Below are 16,798 nucleotides of genomic sequence, written 5' to 3' on the forward strand. Positions count from 1 at the left end.
AGCTTATGGGCGCAGAATTCAACAAACACTACCAACTTCCGCGTCCCAGGCCCTGAAATGGAGCCTGTAGGAGACAGACAGGGTTCCTGCTTTAGGGAGCTTGCAGCTGTTACTGTAGGGGCACAGCTCCTGTGTTTCACATTTCTAACCAAGCAACGTGAATCAACAGGTTAGTGAGAAAGAAGAAACTAAAGATGCCACCTAATGTTCACCTGGAGAACTAGGAAGAACTCCTTCAGCTCAGGTCCTAAGGGTCACTTTCCCAGGGCCTGGAGAACCTGCAGGACTCAGATTCCACAGCCATTTCCATGTCAGGGCCTCTGGGGACTTCGCAGACACAGTCACCTTCCTGGTCCTCAAAGGCATGCCGTGCAAGTGCACGTCACACTGCCCAGCTCTGCCCAGACTGCTTGTAGGATCCAGGGCACTAGAACTTTTCAGACATCTTCCTGGCCACTACCGGGGCCAGCCTTGTGATCTGGGACTCTCCTTGCCATGTTACTTGAGAAGCCTTCTTCCTTCCAGCATTGGCCCAGGTGTCCCAGACTTCAGTGGCCAAGAACAAACTTCAAAAGTCGACGTGAAAGGTGACCATCTTCAGAGAGCCCTCGGGCTTCCCAGAAACCTTTGGCACCCAGCCCTGACCTCAGGTCAGTTTCCTGCAAACAAACTTGTGACGACTCCATGAGGGCAGGGACTATGTCTGTCTGGTTCACTGCTGTCTCCTGACAACCCCAAGGACAGGAATGGAATTCAGCTGGTGCTCAATACTGATTTGCTGAATGAATGTACATCGGCTTCTATCAAGGAAGGAGCAAAAGCACAATGGAAAGATCCCAGGCCTCAGAATCAGGCACACTTGGATTTGAAATCGTCTAATGATATCATTTACACTGGCCAAGTTCAAGCACATCATCCTTCTCAGCCTCCTCATCTGTGAGCAGTGGTCATAACACCAACCTCAGAGCACTGTTAGCAGCATTAGTTGGAAATGACATATAAAGCTTTTAGCACAGTACAAAGTAGAGAATGCTTTGTTTTCAGTTCATAAACACTTCTGTAGCTCTCACTGAATGCTAGACGCCATTCAAACATGGTAGGAGGGATCATGAGTCACAATGAGTTCATTTAATGCTTGTAACAACCCGATGAGAGAAATCGAGCTCCTTTGCTCCTGAGGAAACTGAGAAAAACAGCAGTGAGGCAACTTGCCCAAAGCCTGAAATCTAGAAGTGCAGGGCCAGGATTCATAATAATTACAAAGTCCATTAAGTCCTATGGAAAAAAACCAGTAAAAGTCAGTTTCTGTCCTAACCTTAGTTTGATTATGGGGGATATTCAACCACCTTGCAAGACTGGTGTTTCAGTTACAAAAGAAACAGATCCAGGTATTCCCATGGCTCACTGCTTTGTTCTGTCTTGTTGTAAACTATGGCCTACTCCCCTGAAATCCAATTTTGGAGAGGACTGTTGACTAAGAATTTCCCTCTCATCTTGTCCTTCTGCTACCTCCTCCTCCCCCACTTCCAGGAAAAAAAAAAAAAAGAAAAGCACACAACAATGCAAAAATAAGATTAGAAATGAAAAGGGAAGACAGACGAGAAAGAGAGAATGCCCAAAGGAGTAAGCATGTATGCCCTTAAGAACAAAGTCAAAGGAGGTCTCACTACCCACCTTCCTCCCTTTTCTAATAATCTGTAAGAACAACTGCTACACATTTGGGAGCCCAAGGCCAAAGCAATCTATCCACATAGAGACCAACTACATAAAGTCCCAGCGCCCCTGAAGACCAAGGTAACAGAAAGAATTAAGCCATCTCTTCCAATGGACAAAACCTCATCATAAAGAGAGCTTTCGATTCCTTCCCTTCGAGATTGCATTTGCTCCACTGCCAACCACGAAGGAAATTTCATTACCAAAATAAATCACTCGACCTTGCTTCTCTGATGGCTCAGGAATAGTGACATCACAAAGAATTCTACAAATGCTCAGAAATATCAGACTAACCCCCTCATGGAAAAAAAAACACTTGGTATTTCACTAAAAGACATTAAATTATTTTGAATTTACTGCATGAAATTCCAAATGCTTTCAATATTTTCATTTTCAAATCCCTTAGAGGACAAGTATGCTCCTAAAACCTTAAGAACTGCTGTCTGGTCTGGTTTGTGTCCTGATTCGTGTACATATGATGGAGGACAGGCCAGAAGCCAAGGAACAGTAGCTCTGGCCCCTCACTACTCTTGCAACTGTACTCAAGCAGCTGGGGCCTCACTGTGCAAGTTCCCAATCAACTTCCTCTGATTTTCAGAGTCCCAGGAAGGTCCGAGGCAGCTCTCAGACACTTAAGGTGGTTCCTCTGAATGAGTCCCGTTTCTGCCTTCCATAACCCAACAAACCACCATGTTTCCTTTCCAAGTAACAGAAGCTGATCAAAGACAGGGAGTTGAGTGGGGATGTTTTCTCCCTGGAGAGGCTGGGGCAGCTGCACAGCCAGTACAGCAAAGCCATCTCATGCATCCAATCGGGAAACTAAATCTTGCTGGCTGTGTACAATGCCTGCAGGAAAACCCATACCCAGTAAGGCTGGTCTTCCCAAACAAGGTGTAATTCCTAATGCTGCTGGCTCAAAAAGACAGCCTCATTTTAAAACAGATTGGCCACCAACAGAGTCAGTAAATGTAATGTTGACTTAAAAGAGAATCCATACCTCAAGAACGTATGCATTCAGAAAGCACTCAAAATCTGAATTACCCTGGGTGCTACAGACATGTTCCCACCACCAGCACCGTATTTGCCAATAACTGATCACCTTGCTGCGTTACAAGTCCCAAATTCACAGCATCATAAAATGGAAAAGTACAAAGGATATGTGGGCATTACCTACTTTACCATCTTTTTTTTCTAACGAAGGGGAAAGAAAGAGACCAAGACCCAGGGTAAAATTGTTCTAATTCATTGACAGATAATTCAAATCCAAAGCTTCCTACCATTCATCTTCCTAGCCTGCTGCCTCTGAGACACAATTACCAACAAGACCTCTTCCACAATTATCTTCACATAAAAATATTTTTATAACTGAGTTAGAGACAACTGGTTAATTCTACCATGGCTGCTACTGAAAAAGTAAAATCTCAAAGGAGAACAAAATAAAACTGGAGTCGATGAAAATTAGCTTTTGCTCTGAATTGTATTCTCAGACCCAAAACTCACATCAGAGGGGGAAGCACCTCTCCTGAGGCAAAGTGAAATGGAATGTTCCTCCCAGCGAGGCTCTATTATTTCACACCAGAACAATTACTGGGTAAACAAGTGGCAGTTGTACAAGGTAGTATCCTAAAGCCACCATTCACTACACATGACATAGTCACTTTCATAGGAGGCTCAAAGGTCAAAGCACTTCTCTCTGCCTTAAAGAGAGAAGGGACCTGCGTCTTTGGTACGAGGCTGAGCCTCCGTGAGCAAAGAGCAAGGCTAAGGAAGCAGAGCCCAGGAGGGAAACACAGACACCCCAGGCCCTGAAACTTTCTCCCTACAGCAGCTGAGGTGGTCCCCCTTGACACCATTTCACTACGTGAAGGAGCTTCTTGGACTACAAAACATGTTATGCGAGCCTAAAACAAATGCCGAAGGTTTGGGTCCTCCATCTCCTCTGTGTGCGGCTGGCTGAGAGACTCCAGTGCTACAGAAAGCAAAATTGTCCTTGTTTCCATTACATCATCCAAGCTGAGGGGAGGGTGGGGCGGGGGGCACAGCTGGTGGCAGCTGCACTACCATCTGCTTTCCCCTCCACAGTGTGTGCTAGTTTGAGCTGTAGCCTCCTATGGCTCCTGATAGAGGAAGCACGGGATTAAAGGCACAACACCCTATTATGGAAAAGAGTTCAAATTATTTAGGAATAAATCACTCTTGTGATAAGTTAACAACCTCAGGTAGGTTGTGGAGACAGTTCTCTTTGAGTCGAGGTTATTTGTTTGCATCTCTTTAGACCCAGCTATAGTGCAAACTCTGTCAACTCAACGTGCCCATTTAGACAAGCAGAATGTACAAGAGTAACCACCTGCCATCTGCTTCCCAAAAGGTAAGCAGCCAAAAAGTGCAGGTCTGCAGCTGGGAGCATTTACTGAAAGTGGGGGGAGGGTGCCCAAACCCAGCAATCAAGCCTCTGATTAGTGGATGGTTCCTCGCTGCTGCCTCTGGCACCCTAACCCATCTGGTTCACTGGTCTTGCCCTCTGCACACACTTGGAGTTTCCTTCAGAACATGTTGTGAGGCATCCCCCTGTAGAAGGGAAGATTGCTAAGGGGAGCCTGAGTGGGTAATGCCTCTCTGGCCATTCAACCGCATACTGGCAGCAAAGCTACAAAAGGGGGGTTCAGGGGTCTGATCAAGACCATGAGCATGTTTTATCCAGCCTGCACAGAGTTGTTTAAAGAATAAGTGCTGGCTTATTAAAAAGAGTAGATTTCATACACACATCTAGGTTAGATTATGTGCTCTTTCTAGGGGGAAAAAAAATCAGATATTTTGCAGCAGTGTGGCCTCATTCCCCCTGGCTCAGTTATCGTGCCCCCTTTAGACTACGCCTCTGTACTAAAGAACTCGTCCTCACCATGTGGTTTCTGCATACTCCACTTCGACTACCTATGCTCCTACCTGGACCTCCAGAGCTTCTGATATAACAACACTGCATATGCAGAGGAAGAAACGCCCTGGGAATAACTCCCCAGTGGTCCTTCATTGATACTCCTCTTTAGCCAAGCCTTGGTTTTTCAGATGAGCAACTATAATTCTACAAGGATCATTCAATCCACTACAATGAAAAGATCTCACTAGAAGGCCAGCTTAATCTATCCTCTGCCACACAGTGGGTTGTGGTATTTCAAAGCAGTGTTCCAGGCCACTTACCATACATTTTGCCTTCGTCTGATAAGATGATTTTCCTCCGCCCACATGGCGGATAGATAGCCAGGGCCTCCTGAAAGCTCTGCTCAATGTCGGGGCTCCAGACCCCTTCCGCGTCATTGTCAATCGGCTTATCTGTAGAGTCACTCATCCTTTCCATGTTTTCGGCAGGGCTCTCGCTGCCGCTCCAGCTGCTGGGCTCAATTTTGGCGGTTGGATTTTCCAAGCCGAAGCCTGGAGCCTTTTCAAGAAAATAAGCCTAAAAGAGAAATCACAAAACAGTATAATCACTAAATAGTATGGGACATGGTAACCACAAACATACACTTTTTGCTAATTCTACTGCATGTTCTTCAGTCACTGCCATGCTCGGAGAATAACTCCTAGGGGAGAATATGGAATTTTGAGGTCCAGGTGGCTTTCTCCTCTATGCATCATGGTAAGCACTCATACAGAAATGCAATGGCAGGCAGAGGCTGGATAATCTTCACAGATGAGAGGAAATTTTTACTCAAGAAGAGCACTCATTCCCTGGAGTTGCAAGTTTGGAGGGACTCACAGGAAAACCATTTATTAAGTGCTTACTATCTACCAGGGCAATTTGCTCAATGACAGTCAAATCTCCACAGTAGAACAAGTTGTTTATAAGACACTCAAGAAAAATAAAAGATGTCAGCCTTATCATAGCAACTGGCATCGTAACTGAAATGGCAAAGTGTCTCAATATGAGATCAACAACATGCAAAATGGCGGCAGAAGCCAGGAAGAAGGAGGAGGACTATTTGTTATCACAGTTATTCATCCTACTGAGTCGGTAATGCCATCTGACCTGGACATTTATGCTGAGCCTCAGGACTCTTCGCGCATACATCAGGTCATTCTGGCACTCTTCTCCAAAACTGTAACCCTGAGACAAGGGCCAAGTTGTCCCCAGTCCCATCTTTCCTACAACACCCACCAAAAGGGCCTGGTGGACTTGTGGTAATGTTCTCCATCTACATGATGCACTTCACTTCAATGCATGGCCTACTGTGAATTCCTGATCACATGGAAACATGGGGGACATCCTTTACTGTGGATTACAGAATCAAAAAAATCTTTCTCAAAAAATGTATTCCCCTTAAATTATGCATGTAAACTGTGGTTGGAAACAGATAAGCTTCCTAAACAAATGTCACACTGGCATCACACCAGTGTGAAAATGATCTAATCCCGCACTCCCTGCTGTCTGGAACACTAACATATCAATATTCCTTTGTTGAAAAGCCATTAGGTCATCAAAGTCCTCCCAAAAAGAGGGGGAAGAACTGTTCCTGAGGATGGGTAGAAAAGGGGAGCCCCAGGGCTTGAATGGCAGGGCTGTATGTGAACACCGTTTCTCCTTAAGTCTGTGCAACATTACAAAGAGGCACCCAGGAAGAAAGCAGGTGCCGGGGACTAAAGCAAGCAGCCTGTCTCCTTTCCTTCCCTCGCCCAACTGAATCTCATTCTCCTGTCCTCCCCACTGTTGATCTCAACAGAGCCCAGGTGGAGAAATTCAGAGGAATATTACACAATTAATGATCTAACTAATGGGTGTTTTTGACTTCTCTTTCTGACAGCTTTTTGGATTTGGTAGTACCTGGTTTTAAAAGAAAAAAGTAAGTTTCAGGTTGTCTGCCTTTAAATGCTGCCACTGAAGTATCCTTCAAAGAACCTGTCAGCAAAATATGTACTGCTCTTTACCAACACAAGTACATTTACACAGGACTTTAAAAACTGCCAAATGCTAAGGTCTGAATTATGCCGCAAGAAAGTGTTTTGTGAATGCCCCCCAGATGAACTCTGCAATGCCTGCAGTGTGGGCCTTTTGAACTCTCAAACTATTACATTTTGTGTTGGGATCTAACAGTCCTCTAAAGTTCAAACTGAACTACACACTACCCTAGAGGCTCTTTGAGCACCAAAACAGCTGACTGGAGAAATTACGAGAATAAGAGGAACTCTTTGGCAGAGGTTAGCCCACCTTCTTCCCAAACAAAATGAAAAGTAAAAGCAAAACAACACACACATATAAAACCCCAGGCCAGGCGTTGAGCTCTGGGTGTTCACAGCAGAATCAATTCACTCCAGGGAACCTCATTTTAAGATAAATAGTAAACCAGGCATAGTAAACCAAGCCTGTAATCCCAGCACTCAGGAGGCTGAGGCAGGAGGATCATTGAAAATTCAAGGCCAACTTGGGCCACACAGTGAGTTCAAGGCCAGCCTGGACTATATAGTGAGACCCTGTCTGCAAAAAAACCAAACCAAAACCAAACAAACAAAAAGTAGATGTGCCCAGTGTTCTGCTACTATAGCAGAGGGATGGAATCCAGAGTAGTGAGGGGCGGTGGGGGGGTCTGGACCTTTGTTTGCCTAGAGAGAACACACTGTACAACTGAAAGCCACAGAATATACAGACCAGAGCGTACCCACCACCGCCATCCAATGCTTCAAGTCCCCCTCTAAACTTCTCAACAGCCAGTCCCCTTGATTGCTAGAACACCACCAATGACAGAACCCACTACCTCAAGACTGCCACTTCCACGATGGCATGCTGAAATTCTCCCACCCATCAAGCCAGAAGTCACTCCTTGACTAACTCACCTAACCCTTGAAGGTGAATCCAGCCCTTAGAAAAGCAAATCTCTCCCCAAAATACTCACTTAGGGACGCCAGGGACAACCAACCCCCAGGCTCTGGTTCTTTCCAAGTGGACACCACGGTGCCTCTGCCCCTCTCAGGAATGCATTTCAGTTTGTCCACACATCTCAATCAATGGCACTCAAACTGGACTTGAGATCCCCAAGGCCTCCAAATTCCTACTTCTCTGGGGCTCTTTTCCTGAATCCTGATTCTTACACAATTGGTTTCAGAGCTAAAATCAGGAGTTTACATTTATTCCTGTTAAATTTCATTGTTTTTTTGTCCTAACCAGGGCCCACAGCTGGTAAGATCCTTCTTAACCCTAACTGCTAAGCCCAGTGTCCGCCGACACTGAACGCCCCCCAAAAAGCTGTCTAGGGAAGGGCAAGCCCATCTGTGGTGCTCCTAAGACAACTCTGACTCAACATGCGGAAAACCATTCTGTCAGATCAACTGTTCATCGAGGGTGGACTGTGGCAGACCCGGGCAGCCAGTCTTGCAGATACCCCTCAAGTTGCTTCCAAGGCTAGGGGTCACTGCCTTTGGTTCTTTGGGGAATGCAAGATCACAAGCACTGATTGTTCCATCTATATTCAGGAAGTACAGACACTGTTCGAAACACTCCCATGTTTTGATTCACTTACTGCAAAGGGAAGAACTCTGTCCAGGCACTTGCGATTTGGTCAACTGTAGCTCAACAGGATGGAATTACCTACTCTGGACATAGCCCAGAAACCACCAGATACATAATCCAGAATTACTCAGGCCCATGGTTTTACAACCCAATTGTAAGATGAGGCCCTGTATGGGCAAAGAGTTTCCGATCACAAGACTGGCTCTGGCAGAGAAACGCTCCCCATACTAGATACTGAAATAACCATTCTGGCATTCTGTCCCTTGGTGCCAACTCACTTTGGAAACTGTCCTTGGATCTAGTGGCTCTGAGAGTACCAGACACACTTTACAAGTATCCTAAAAAACAGACACCGGTTAATTAGCACTCAATCCAACTGGATTTTTGAATGTATAGCAATAAGCACCCCCTTAATACCAAGATAAATAGCTAATCAAGTGGCTTACATACACAATATCTGGATGGCTGGGCTGATGTCTCCAGTTCCCATGTATCCTCTGAGTAGGGTGTCTGCTTTCCTTCAGTTCAGTCAATGGAGAACAATAAAGTATTGAGGGGCTGGCTGGGGGAATCTTGGGGATGGGTGGTATTAAAATGTAAACTGAGCTGAGTTCCAAACCTAGCTCACCCGGGAGCTATGCAACCCAAACTACATTAGTTAATCTCCCAGACGCTCAAGTTTTCACTTGTAAAATGAATACAAAATTAAATTTTAAAATACAGAAAACTCATGAAGGCGTGGAGAGACCCTAACCCCACAGAGCTGCCATAAAGATTCAGTGAGCTGGTGAAGGCACTCTGCCATCTATAAAGCAACGAACAGGCACTTGCTTCAAGTTCATCTTCCCTAGATGGGGATCTGTGCCTCACGATGCCAAACTACTGGCTAAAAATAAGATGGTGAAGAAAGGCTGGAGCTTCCCCTAATGGTTCACTTTGGGAAACCAATTTACAAAAGGATCCTCTTAAGGTCTTTAAGATGACTGCATGGAAAATTTAAACTGGTGACAAATGCCTTTATTTCTATCAAACATCTACAACCAAACTTTTTCATAGGTCTTCACATCAAGGGCAGGGTGGTTCAGTGAAGCAGACTTTCCACAGAATACCTCCAAGAAAAGAAAGCAGGCAGGAGTTAAGAAGAGACCTCGAAATACATGTGTAATATGCACCCCCATGTGCCTCAGTTTCTATCATAAACATTTTCTGAGAACTACTTCTTTCCTGAATTTCTTCCTGGCCACACTCCAATAAACTCCAAAAACAGCTGTTACCAGTGATCCAAGTATCCTGCTCTCTGCCCAAGCAGACACACTCTGTAAATGGATAATCCTTTCACAATTCTCACTGACAATTCGGGAACAGTCACAAGAGTCCAGGAGAATGACATCATATGTGCTTCGGGCCCACACATTCTATTCTGAGCGGGTGGAGATAAAGGGGGAGAACAGTAAATGTGGGGCTTCTGATACCACCTGGACTCGATGAGCACAGGCAGAAGGGATGGGGTGGGACACGGGAATCTGCTGCTCCCTTCCTCTATTCTCATGAGTCTCTCATTTCAGCATCTCTCCCACTTCCCAGTGATCTAATGACTTTTAAATAAAAGGGTTAGTTTCAACTAACCCTAATGATTAATGAAATGTCATTGAACATGAGTGGCATCAAAAAAAAATCCATCTTTTGTTTTAACCAGTACCTTAATAGTCCTCGGAGGTACCAGGACTGGGAGTTAGAACCCTGTCCGTCTGAGTAATGCAGGACCTCATGGCATGTATAGCCCCCATGAGCCTTAGTCTCTATCATTAACCCTGAAAGAAGCCAACTCAATCATTTGCTACTCTATGTTCACACAGACTCTATCCATAATAGAACTTAGTTAGTTATTGCTTCCTTTACCTGTGCCCCAGGATCCCTAAGGGTAAAGACCACTACATTCACTGCAATATCCCTGGTGCTAGCACAATACCTGGCACCCAAATAGTCAATGAGTCAAAGAATGAAACAAAAACCAGATGACATGAATGTTCTTTGATAACAATATGACTGAGCTTATCATCCAAACTTTCCATGAGAAGAGGAAGCATTTTGGCTACTTTCTCTTTCCACACATTGACTGGCAAAAGATCCAAATGAATACTACTAAGAGGCCTAAAAGAAATCACTATAAACCTGAGATGTAGCTCCATAGTACAGGACTTGCCTAACATGCTCAAGGCCCTGGGTTTAATTGCCAGAACAGAAAGAAGGGAGGAAATCATCACATTAGGAAAATGCAAGACAGACTTAAGCCAGGAACAGAGTAGAAAATGAAGAGTCAGTCAGCTATTATTGTTTTTGTTTTTGTTTTGTTTTTTTTGTACCAGGGTTCCAACTCAGGACCTTGCGCTTGCGAGGTAGGCACGGTGCCACTGAGCTAAATCCCTGGCCCTCAGTCAGCTATCTGTTCCAGCTTCTGATTTATCAATCATCACTAAAAACTAATAGTTCTTCCATGACAGAGGGATATACAAGCCCTCGGGTCCTCTTAAGAGATAAGCTTCTCCTGTCATGAACAAATCTTAGTTTTAAGGAGAATATTTTATCTCCTCTCTTTCTCTTTTCTTTTGATCACTAGGGAAGAAGAGATCCAGAAGGTGACAGGAAAGCCATAGGTAAAGCGGTGAAGGTATAAAGATCAGAACCAGAGAAAGGGCCAAGAAAGAAATTCAAAGAGGAGAAAATGATAAAGCAAATCTGAGGGTGAGTGGAAGAGACAAGGTTTGTGAAATGGAAATGAGAGGAAGGCTAAGAACCAAGGTATCTATTAGCTCAGACCTTTGCAGAAGTAGGCATGGTGGGAGGGTTTAAAGGACAATCAGGTGGTTGGAATGATACTTACATTACACAACTCCATCAAGCATTTGATGGCTTGAAGGGCACTGTGATCTTAATTTTTCTCTGAAAAGCTGCCTTCCAACAAAAGGGGGGGGGGCTTTATTCCAACATGACTTGGTATCTCAAATCCAAATCCCACTTCCAGTGAATCAGATCTTAAGCATAATGACAGGAACTTCTGCCTACAGGATCTTATTTCATCAGTGCTCTACCCCCTTAGGTATTACCCTCTCCTTAGAAGGTCCAGAGACTTAAGTTTTAGTTGTTCAAAGTTATATATGCTTCACAGAATCTGAATCTTAGTGTCATTTCTCCAGTTGGAGTACATATTCCCCAAGAACCAAACTCAGCCTACAGCCTTCTACACAGTGGGAGGCAGGCAGTGCTGAATTCTCAGCTCTGTCCATGACTGACATCATCAAGCACAGTCTAATTAATTCCTAATGAATAGTGATGATACTGACTCACCTCCCTGGGCAGTTGGAAGGAATGTCAGGCACTAATGATGGTTAATTGCTTTTGCATATGTAAAGAGGAGTGTGTAATTATTTTCCTACCACTTCAGACACTAGCCAACCTCGCTAACAAGTGGCCTGAGTAATCCAGGTGAGCATCAGTAGCCTGGAATTTGCCCATGGCCACCAGAGACAGAACTGCAGAACACAAGTCCCTGTCTGGGATGGCAAAATTATGTGGAAATGCAGGCACTGTGAACTGAGACCATATCTACCATGCAGCAGTAACAGCCAATGAGCCTTGGTGTAATGTGCTCCAACTGTCAACAGGGTTTCCTCTACCTTCAGCAGGTAGGAGTGGATAATTACTCCTTCTCATTTTCAAAAATCACTTTCATATCAACAGAATCTCATCAACAAACCAATATCTCTTCACCAAGCCTCCAATTCTAAGAACCCCATTAGAGGACTTAATATTACCATCCTGAGATTCCCTGCTCCATCAGACCTAGGTATTTGTCCAGGTGACAGCTCAAGAAAAGCTCTGACTGGTTTCATGCTATGCAACTCTGACAGGAACATTCCACATTACCAGCCTTTAGGAGAACTACCTTCCCCACCATTGAGAATAGAAATCCTGCCCCTTTCTTTCTCTGTCACCACCAGTAAAGCCAATGGCTGTTCTCCTTCATCATAGAACTCCTTCAAAAGGACAAGACCACAGACCCAGTGCCAGGCAATCTATCCAATCTAACCATTCTGATGCAAAGACCAGATATCAAGCTGGAGTACTTGCAAGGTGAGCCTAAGCTGGATGCATGACCTGCTGCCCAAGCTACAGATCCCCAGGAGATGGACAATTAACCTTGGGAAACATATTTCACACCCAGAAACAGAAGCTTCTTTCCAGCTCTGAGAGAGAGAGAAAAACACCACAAACAGTCACCACAGGCAGATGTCAGTATTTCAAAAGGGAAACTTAAAAGCCCTTTCCTAGGAGTAACAAAGAAACCCCAGGGCTACCTATCCAGTTCCAAAAGATCAACAGAGTAAACACAAGTTTCAACTGACCAACCTTAATGCTTACTAAAAATAAAGAAAACAAACACCACGAAAATAATACTCCTTTCTCAGCTGGTAAGGTTCACCATTAGATTACCAGAATATCTTAGCATTTTCAATCACAGCGACAATAAATTAAAAACCAAAGGTAGACAGCTCACATTTTAAAAGATATCAACATAGAAGACAAATATATACACAGTGTTTGGCTAACCCTATAACAACCATTTCAAGGGGGTCCATCGTAGCCACATGCCTGAGGGAATGCCTACAATGAGCCCCACACCATCACAGCGTTATCTCCTGGGTGGTGAGTCTATGGGCAAAGACCTGGAGAGTCACCCCTGCTTACAAAAAGCCAGTGGAGACTCACCCAGTGTTACAGTCTGTCGCCAGCCAGCTTAATGATATGTTGGCTCTGGACCCATTCCAGGGCCCAACAGCTGACCTGCCCAGATGCGGGCCCCCTTGGCTGATTCACAACTCTAATTGCGTTGCATCAGAAATGGTCCTCCTACTCTACATACAAAAATGGTCCCAGGCCTTCCTCTCTAACTTCTATGACTTAGGATACTTCTTTCTTTCTGGCCATACTTCCATCTGTCCTACATTACTCAGACAGGCACACTAGGCAGAGGGGAAGAGGTAAAAAGCAAATCCATGGTTCAATTCTCATTGGGTCATAAGCTAGTCAACATGGAAAACCTCAATGAAGATGGCTCTGCTCTTGTTCTCTACCATGTACACTGGCGCTCAAATGTTCTCTGAAAAATCCAATGAACCCATGTGGATCTCATCAGTACTTCCAAAAGAAAATCCAAAATCTAAGCTCCTACATGCCCAGAAGGAAAAATTCCTCTTTCATGAGAACCGAAGTAATCAAGAACACAATTTGACACTACATATTTTTCATCACATCAGGTTTCAGGCTATTATTTTCTTGTGTGGGTACTGGGTGTGGCCATTTCTAATGAATCTGAGTGTGTGGATCCTGATAACCCAAATCTTATTTTTTGAGTCCAAAAACATGATCATAAAACTCTTGGGGAGCAGAAACAGACTGTGAAACTTCTAGGATCAACATGACATAATATGAGAATACTGCATAAAAATGGAACAAAACAATAGGCAAAACTAACCTTTTAGAATAAATCCAGCTCTTACACAATACTGAAGAAGAAAACCAAACCTGAATGTCTTATACAGGCCCACATTAAAATTCCTTGCAAAGCTTACTTATTAACACTGTGGCATTGGCGTAAAGATATATGAAAATAGACCAATGGATCAAAATAGTCTAGAAACAAAATCATACATTCACGTTCACTTTATTGCAACAAAAGTCCCACCAGTAAAGAATGATCTTTCAATAAATGAGTCAGGTTAAATTGATATCTGTATTTTTAAAAAAATTTTAAAACTTACAGTTTTCATGCCATACTCTACAATCAACTTCAGATCTGAATGTAAAAAGTAAAACAATAGAGGCTGGCGATTTATTTAGCTCAGTGGTTCAGCCGCCTGTCTTGCAAGTTCAAGGTCCCAAGTTCGATCCCCAGTACCAAAAAAAAAAAAGTAAACAATAATTTAGAAACCCCAGCAAATTATCTAAATGATCATAAACTAGACAAATATTACTTTGAAAGGACAACATGTAGCTGGACATACTGACATATACCTATAGTCCCAGCTACTCAGCACACTCAGGAAGTTGAATCAACTGAGCTCAGAGTTCAAGGCCAGCCTAAACAGCACAAGACCAATTGTCTCAAAATTAAATAAATTAAATAAATGATAAAATGGACTATACCACATTAAGAACTTCCTCACACTGAAAGAACCACTAAGAAAATGAAAGGCTAACTACAAAATAAAGATCTCTGCAACACATTTAGTTGACAGATTCATATCCTCAATACATAAAGAATTCTTACAAAACAGAAAAAATCAGACAATGAAAGAGGAAAAACTGAGTAAAAAGTTGCTGCAGTTCAAAGATAATCAAATGGCTAATGCAAAGGTGTTCCATACCTGGTTATCAAACAAACACAAATTAAAACCAAGTGATATCATACCCAGCCACTACATCAGCTAAAATAAAACGCTAATAATATCAAGTGTTGTCAAAGAGATGGAAAATCTAAAACTCTCATAGACCACTGATGAGAGGATAAACTGGTTACAAGCATTCTGGAAAACTCTTAGGCAGTACTGTGCAGCACAGGCAGAAAGCATTTTCTTCCCCTCAGAGAGTTCTGAGACATTGCTACTATGCAGTAATGAGAATAAATGAACAACAATTGCAAGTAACGAAATAGGTAAAACGTACAAAGGTAATACTGAGTGAATAAACCAGGCACAAAGGAAAACATACGCTATACATCCATTCATACCATTCAAACACTAACAATTCTATGTTATTACAAATCAGGATGTGCCTGGGGATGTCACTCCGTAGCTGAATCCTTGCCTACCATGTGGAGGGCCTGGGTTCAATGTTCAGCACTACAAAAAAAGACACACACAAAAAAATCAGGGTGGTGGCCCCTTTGGCCAAGTTGGGAATACTGACTGGTCTGAGGTTCTGGTCATGTTGATGCAGACCAACAGCTAGGGAGCCAATGTGCTCACAATGGAAAAACAAAGACTCAATACTGATGATCCATGCAGTATTTCAAATGTTATTTGCATTGGAATAAAAATTGGAAAAACCCATTCCCTCCTCCAAAAAAACTATTGTCTGTTTCAGTACCTTTCTGATTCCCTAGAGAAAGTTTATTCCAGCAGCTCTAAAGGAATGTTTTTGTTTTTACTGAATTACACTTTTATGTAATTCAGCACACAGAGGGTTAAGAGAAGCCACTTCCTATGAGATTAGTCACTGGATCGACTCCAAGATGTTGAACATGTCGTTATCACACAGACTGCTCTTTACAAAGATTCCAAAGGAAAGTTCTCCAACCCTCCCAAAAGAGCAGCCTGGCCTGTAGTCAACAGAGCAGCCCTCACTTTTTCTTCACTGACTGTCAAAGTGCAATGAGCCTCAGAGGAGCCTCGGAGGTCATTTGGGTCTGCGACTTTGATTTCCTTCCTAAGTCCACACTAGATCCTCGCCTTTATCTGGGTCACTTCCTTCTCCCCCTGCTTTTATGTTATTTTATAGTCCTCCAAGCTGCTTTAAATTTATTCTGAAACAAAGATGAGTATAAACATAAAAGTGAAATGATTTCAGCTTTTCTAGCTATCTGCTTCAATTTAAAGCATTTATTGAATGCGACCCCCCCCCCCCAGCAATGTGGCAGGCACTAGAAATGGATATAAACAAAGATGCTATAGTCCTGACCTAAGTAAGCAAGCATCCTGTCTCACGGAGGACAAATAAAATCATTAATTACCCTTCAAAACTTCAACTCCCCTCCCACATCCCACCCCACCTGGGAAGATTACCCTGATCTCTTCCATCACCTCTGTGTTCCTACAGGCAGCACCTTGGCTGGCCAGTAAACCTGGACTTAAACTCATCCGCCATATAGGAATGATAAGTTTATGTGTGTCACCCTTGCCAGTCAGTATGTAAGATCTGTAAGGACTGAGTCCACGCCTTTAGTGAGGGTTTTCTATCCTTGACATTTAACAGTGCCTTACACATACCAACCGATCTCCCAAAATGATACTGAATGGAAATGAAGAAATCAATGACTAAAGATGTCACACACTACAATGCAGGAATACTAAAGTACTGTTAGAGCACGGAAACAGGAGTCTTTTCTGTCCTGCAGGTCAATGAGAGCCTCCTAGGAGGGAGTATTTAAGGTTATCACGAAGGCTGTGTGGGACTTACTAGGCCACTGGCCAGGAGAGTGTAGAGCAGGAAGCTCTGTTTGGAGAAGTCTGGGCTAAGCATGAAAGTAGAAAGATTAGAGCAGAGGCTGAAGGACTAAAGCTCAGCTGGGTCACAGGGGGTTCAGAGGCCAAGAGCAGAGAATAACATTTCACAGAATGGGCAAAAACACCAGGGCTGTGTGAGAAACTCCTCAAGGTAGAGGGGTGTATGTGTGTATTGGGAGGATAAAGGATAAAGAACCAATCATTTCATAAATTTGGAATCAGAAATTTTAAATCAAAAGCATTTTCAATGTAGTCCCAGGCCAGAACAGTTCTCTAAATAAATTCAAATAGTATAATGCGGCACATCCCT

The 16,798-nt window shown here is 43.5% G+C and overlaps 1 protein-coding gene across 12 annotated transcripts in view; it reads right to left on the reverse strand.

The window, feature by feature from the left end:
- The window catches only part of Tead1 (TEA domain transcription factor 1), a 240,713-nt gene that overhangs the window by 155,610 nt on the left and 68,305 nt on the right, over positions 1 to 16,798 (reverse strand). For all 12 annotated transcript variants that reach the window (XM_087211643.1, XM_004851443.4, XM_087211644.1 and 9 more), the window contains one exon: positions 4,909 to 5,164. In XM_087211643.1, coding sequence (XP_087067769.1) covers positions 4,909 to 5,065 — 157 coding nt within the window. In that variant the 5' untranslated portion in view covers positions 5,066 to 5,164. The remainder of the gene's footprint in view (positions 1 to 4,908; positions 5,165 to 16,798) is intronic.

This window comes from Heterocephalus glaber, unplaced genomic scaffold (assembly GCF_053883595.1).
Source record: "Heterocephalus glaber isolate CG9 unplaced genomic scaffold, H.glaber_assembly_v1.0 deba00001428, whole genome shotgun sequence".
Lineage (NCBI taxonomy): Eukaryota > Metazoa > Chordata > Mammalia > Rodentia > Bathyergidae > Heterocephalus > Heterocephalus glaber.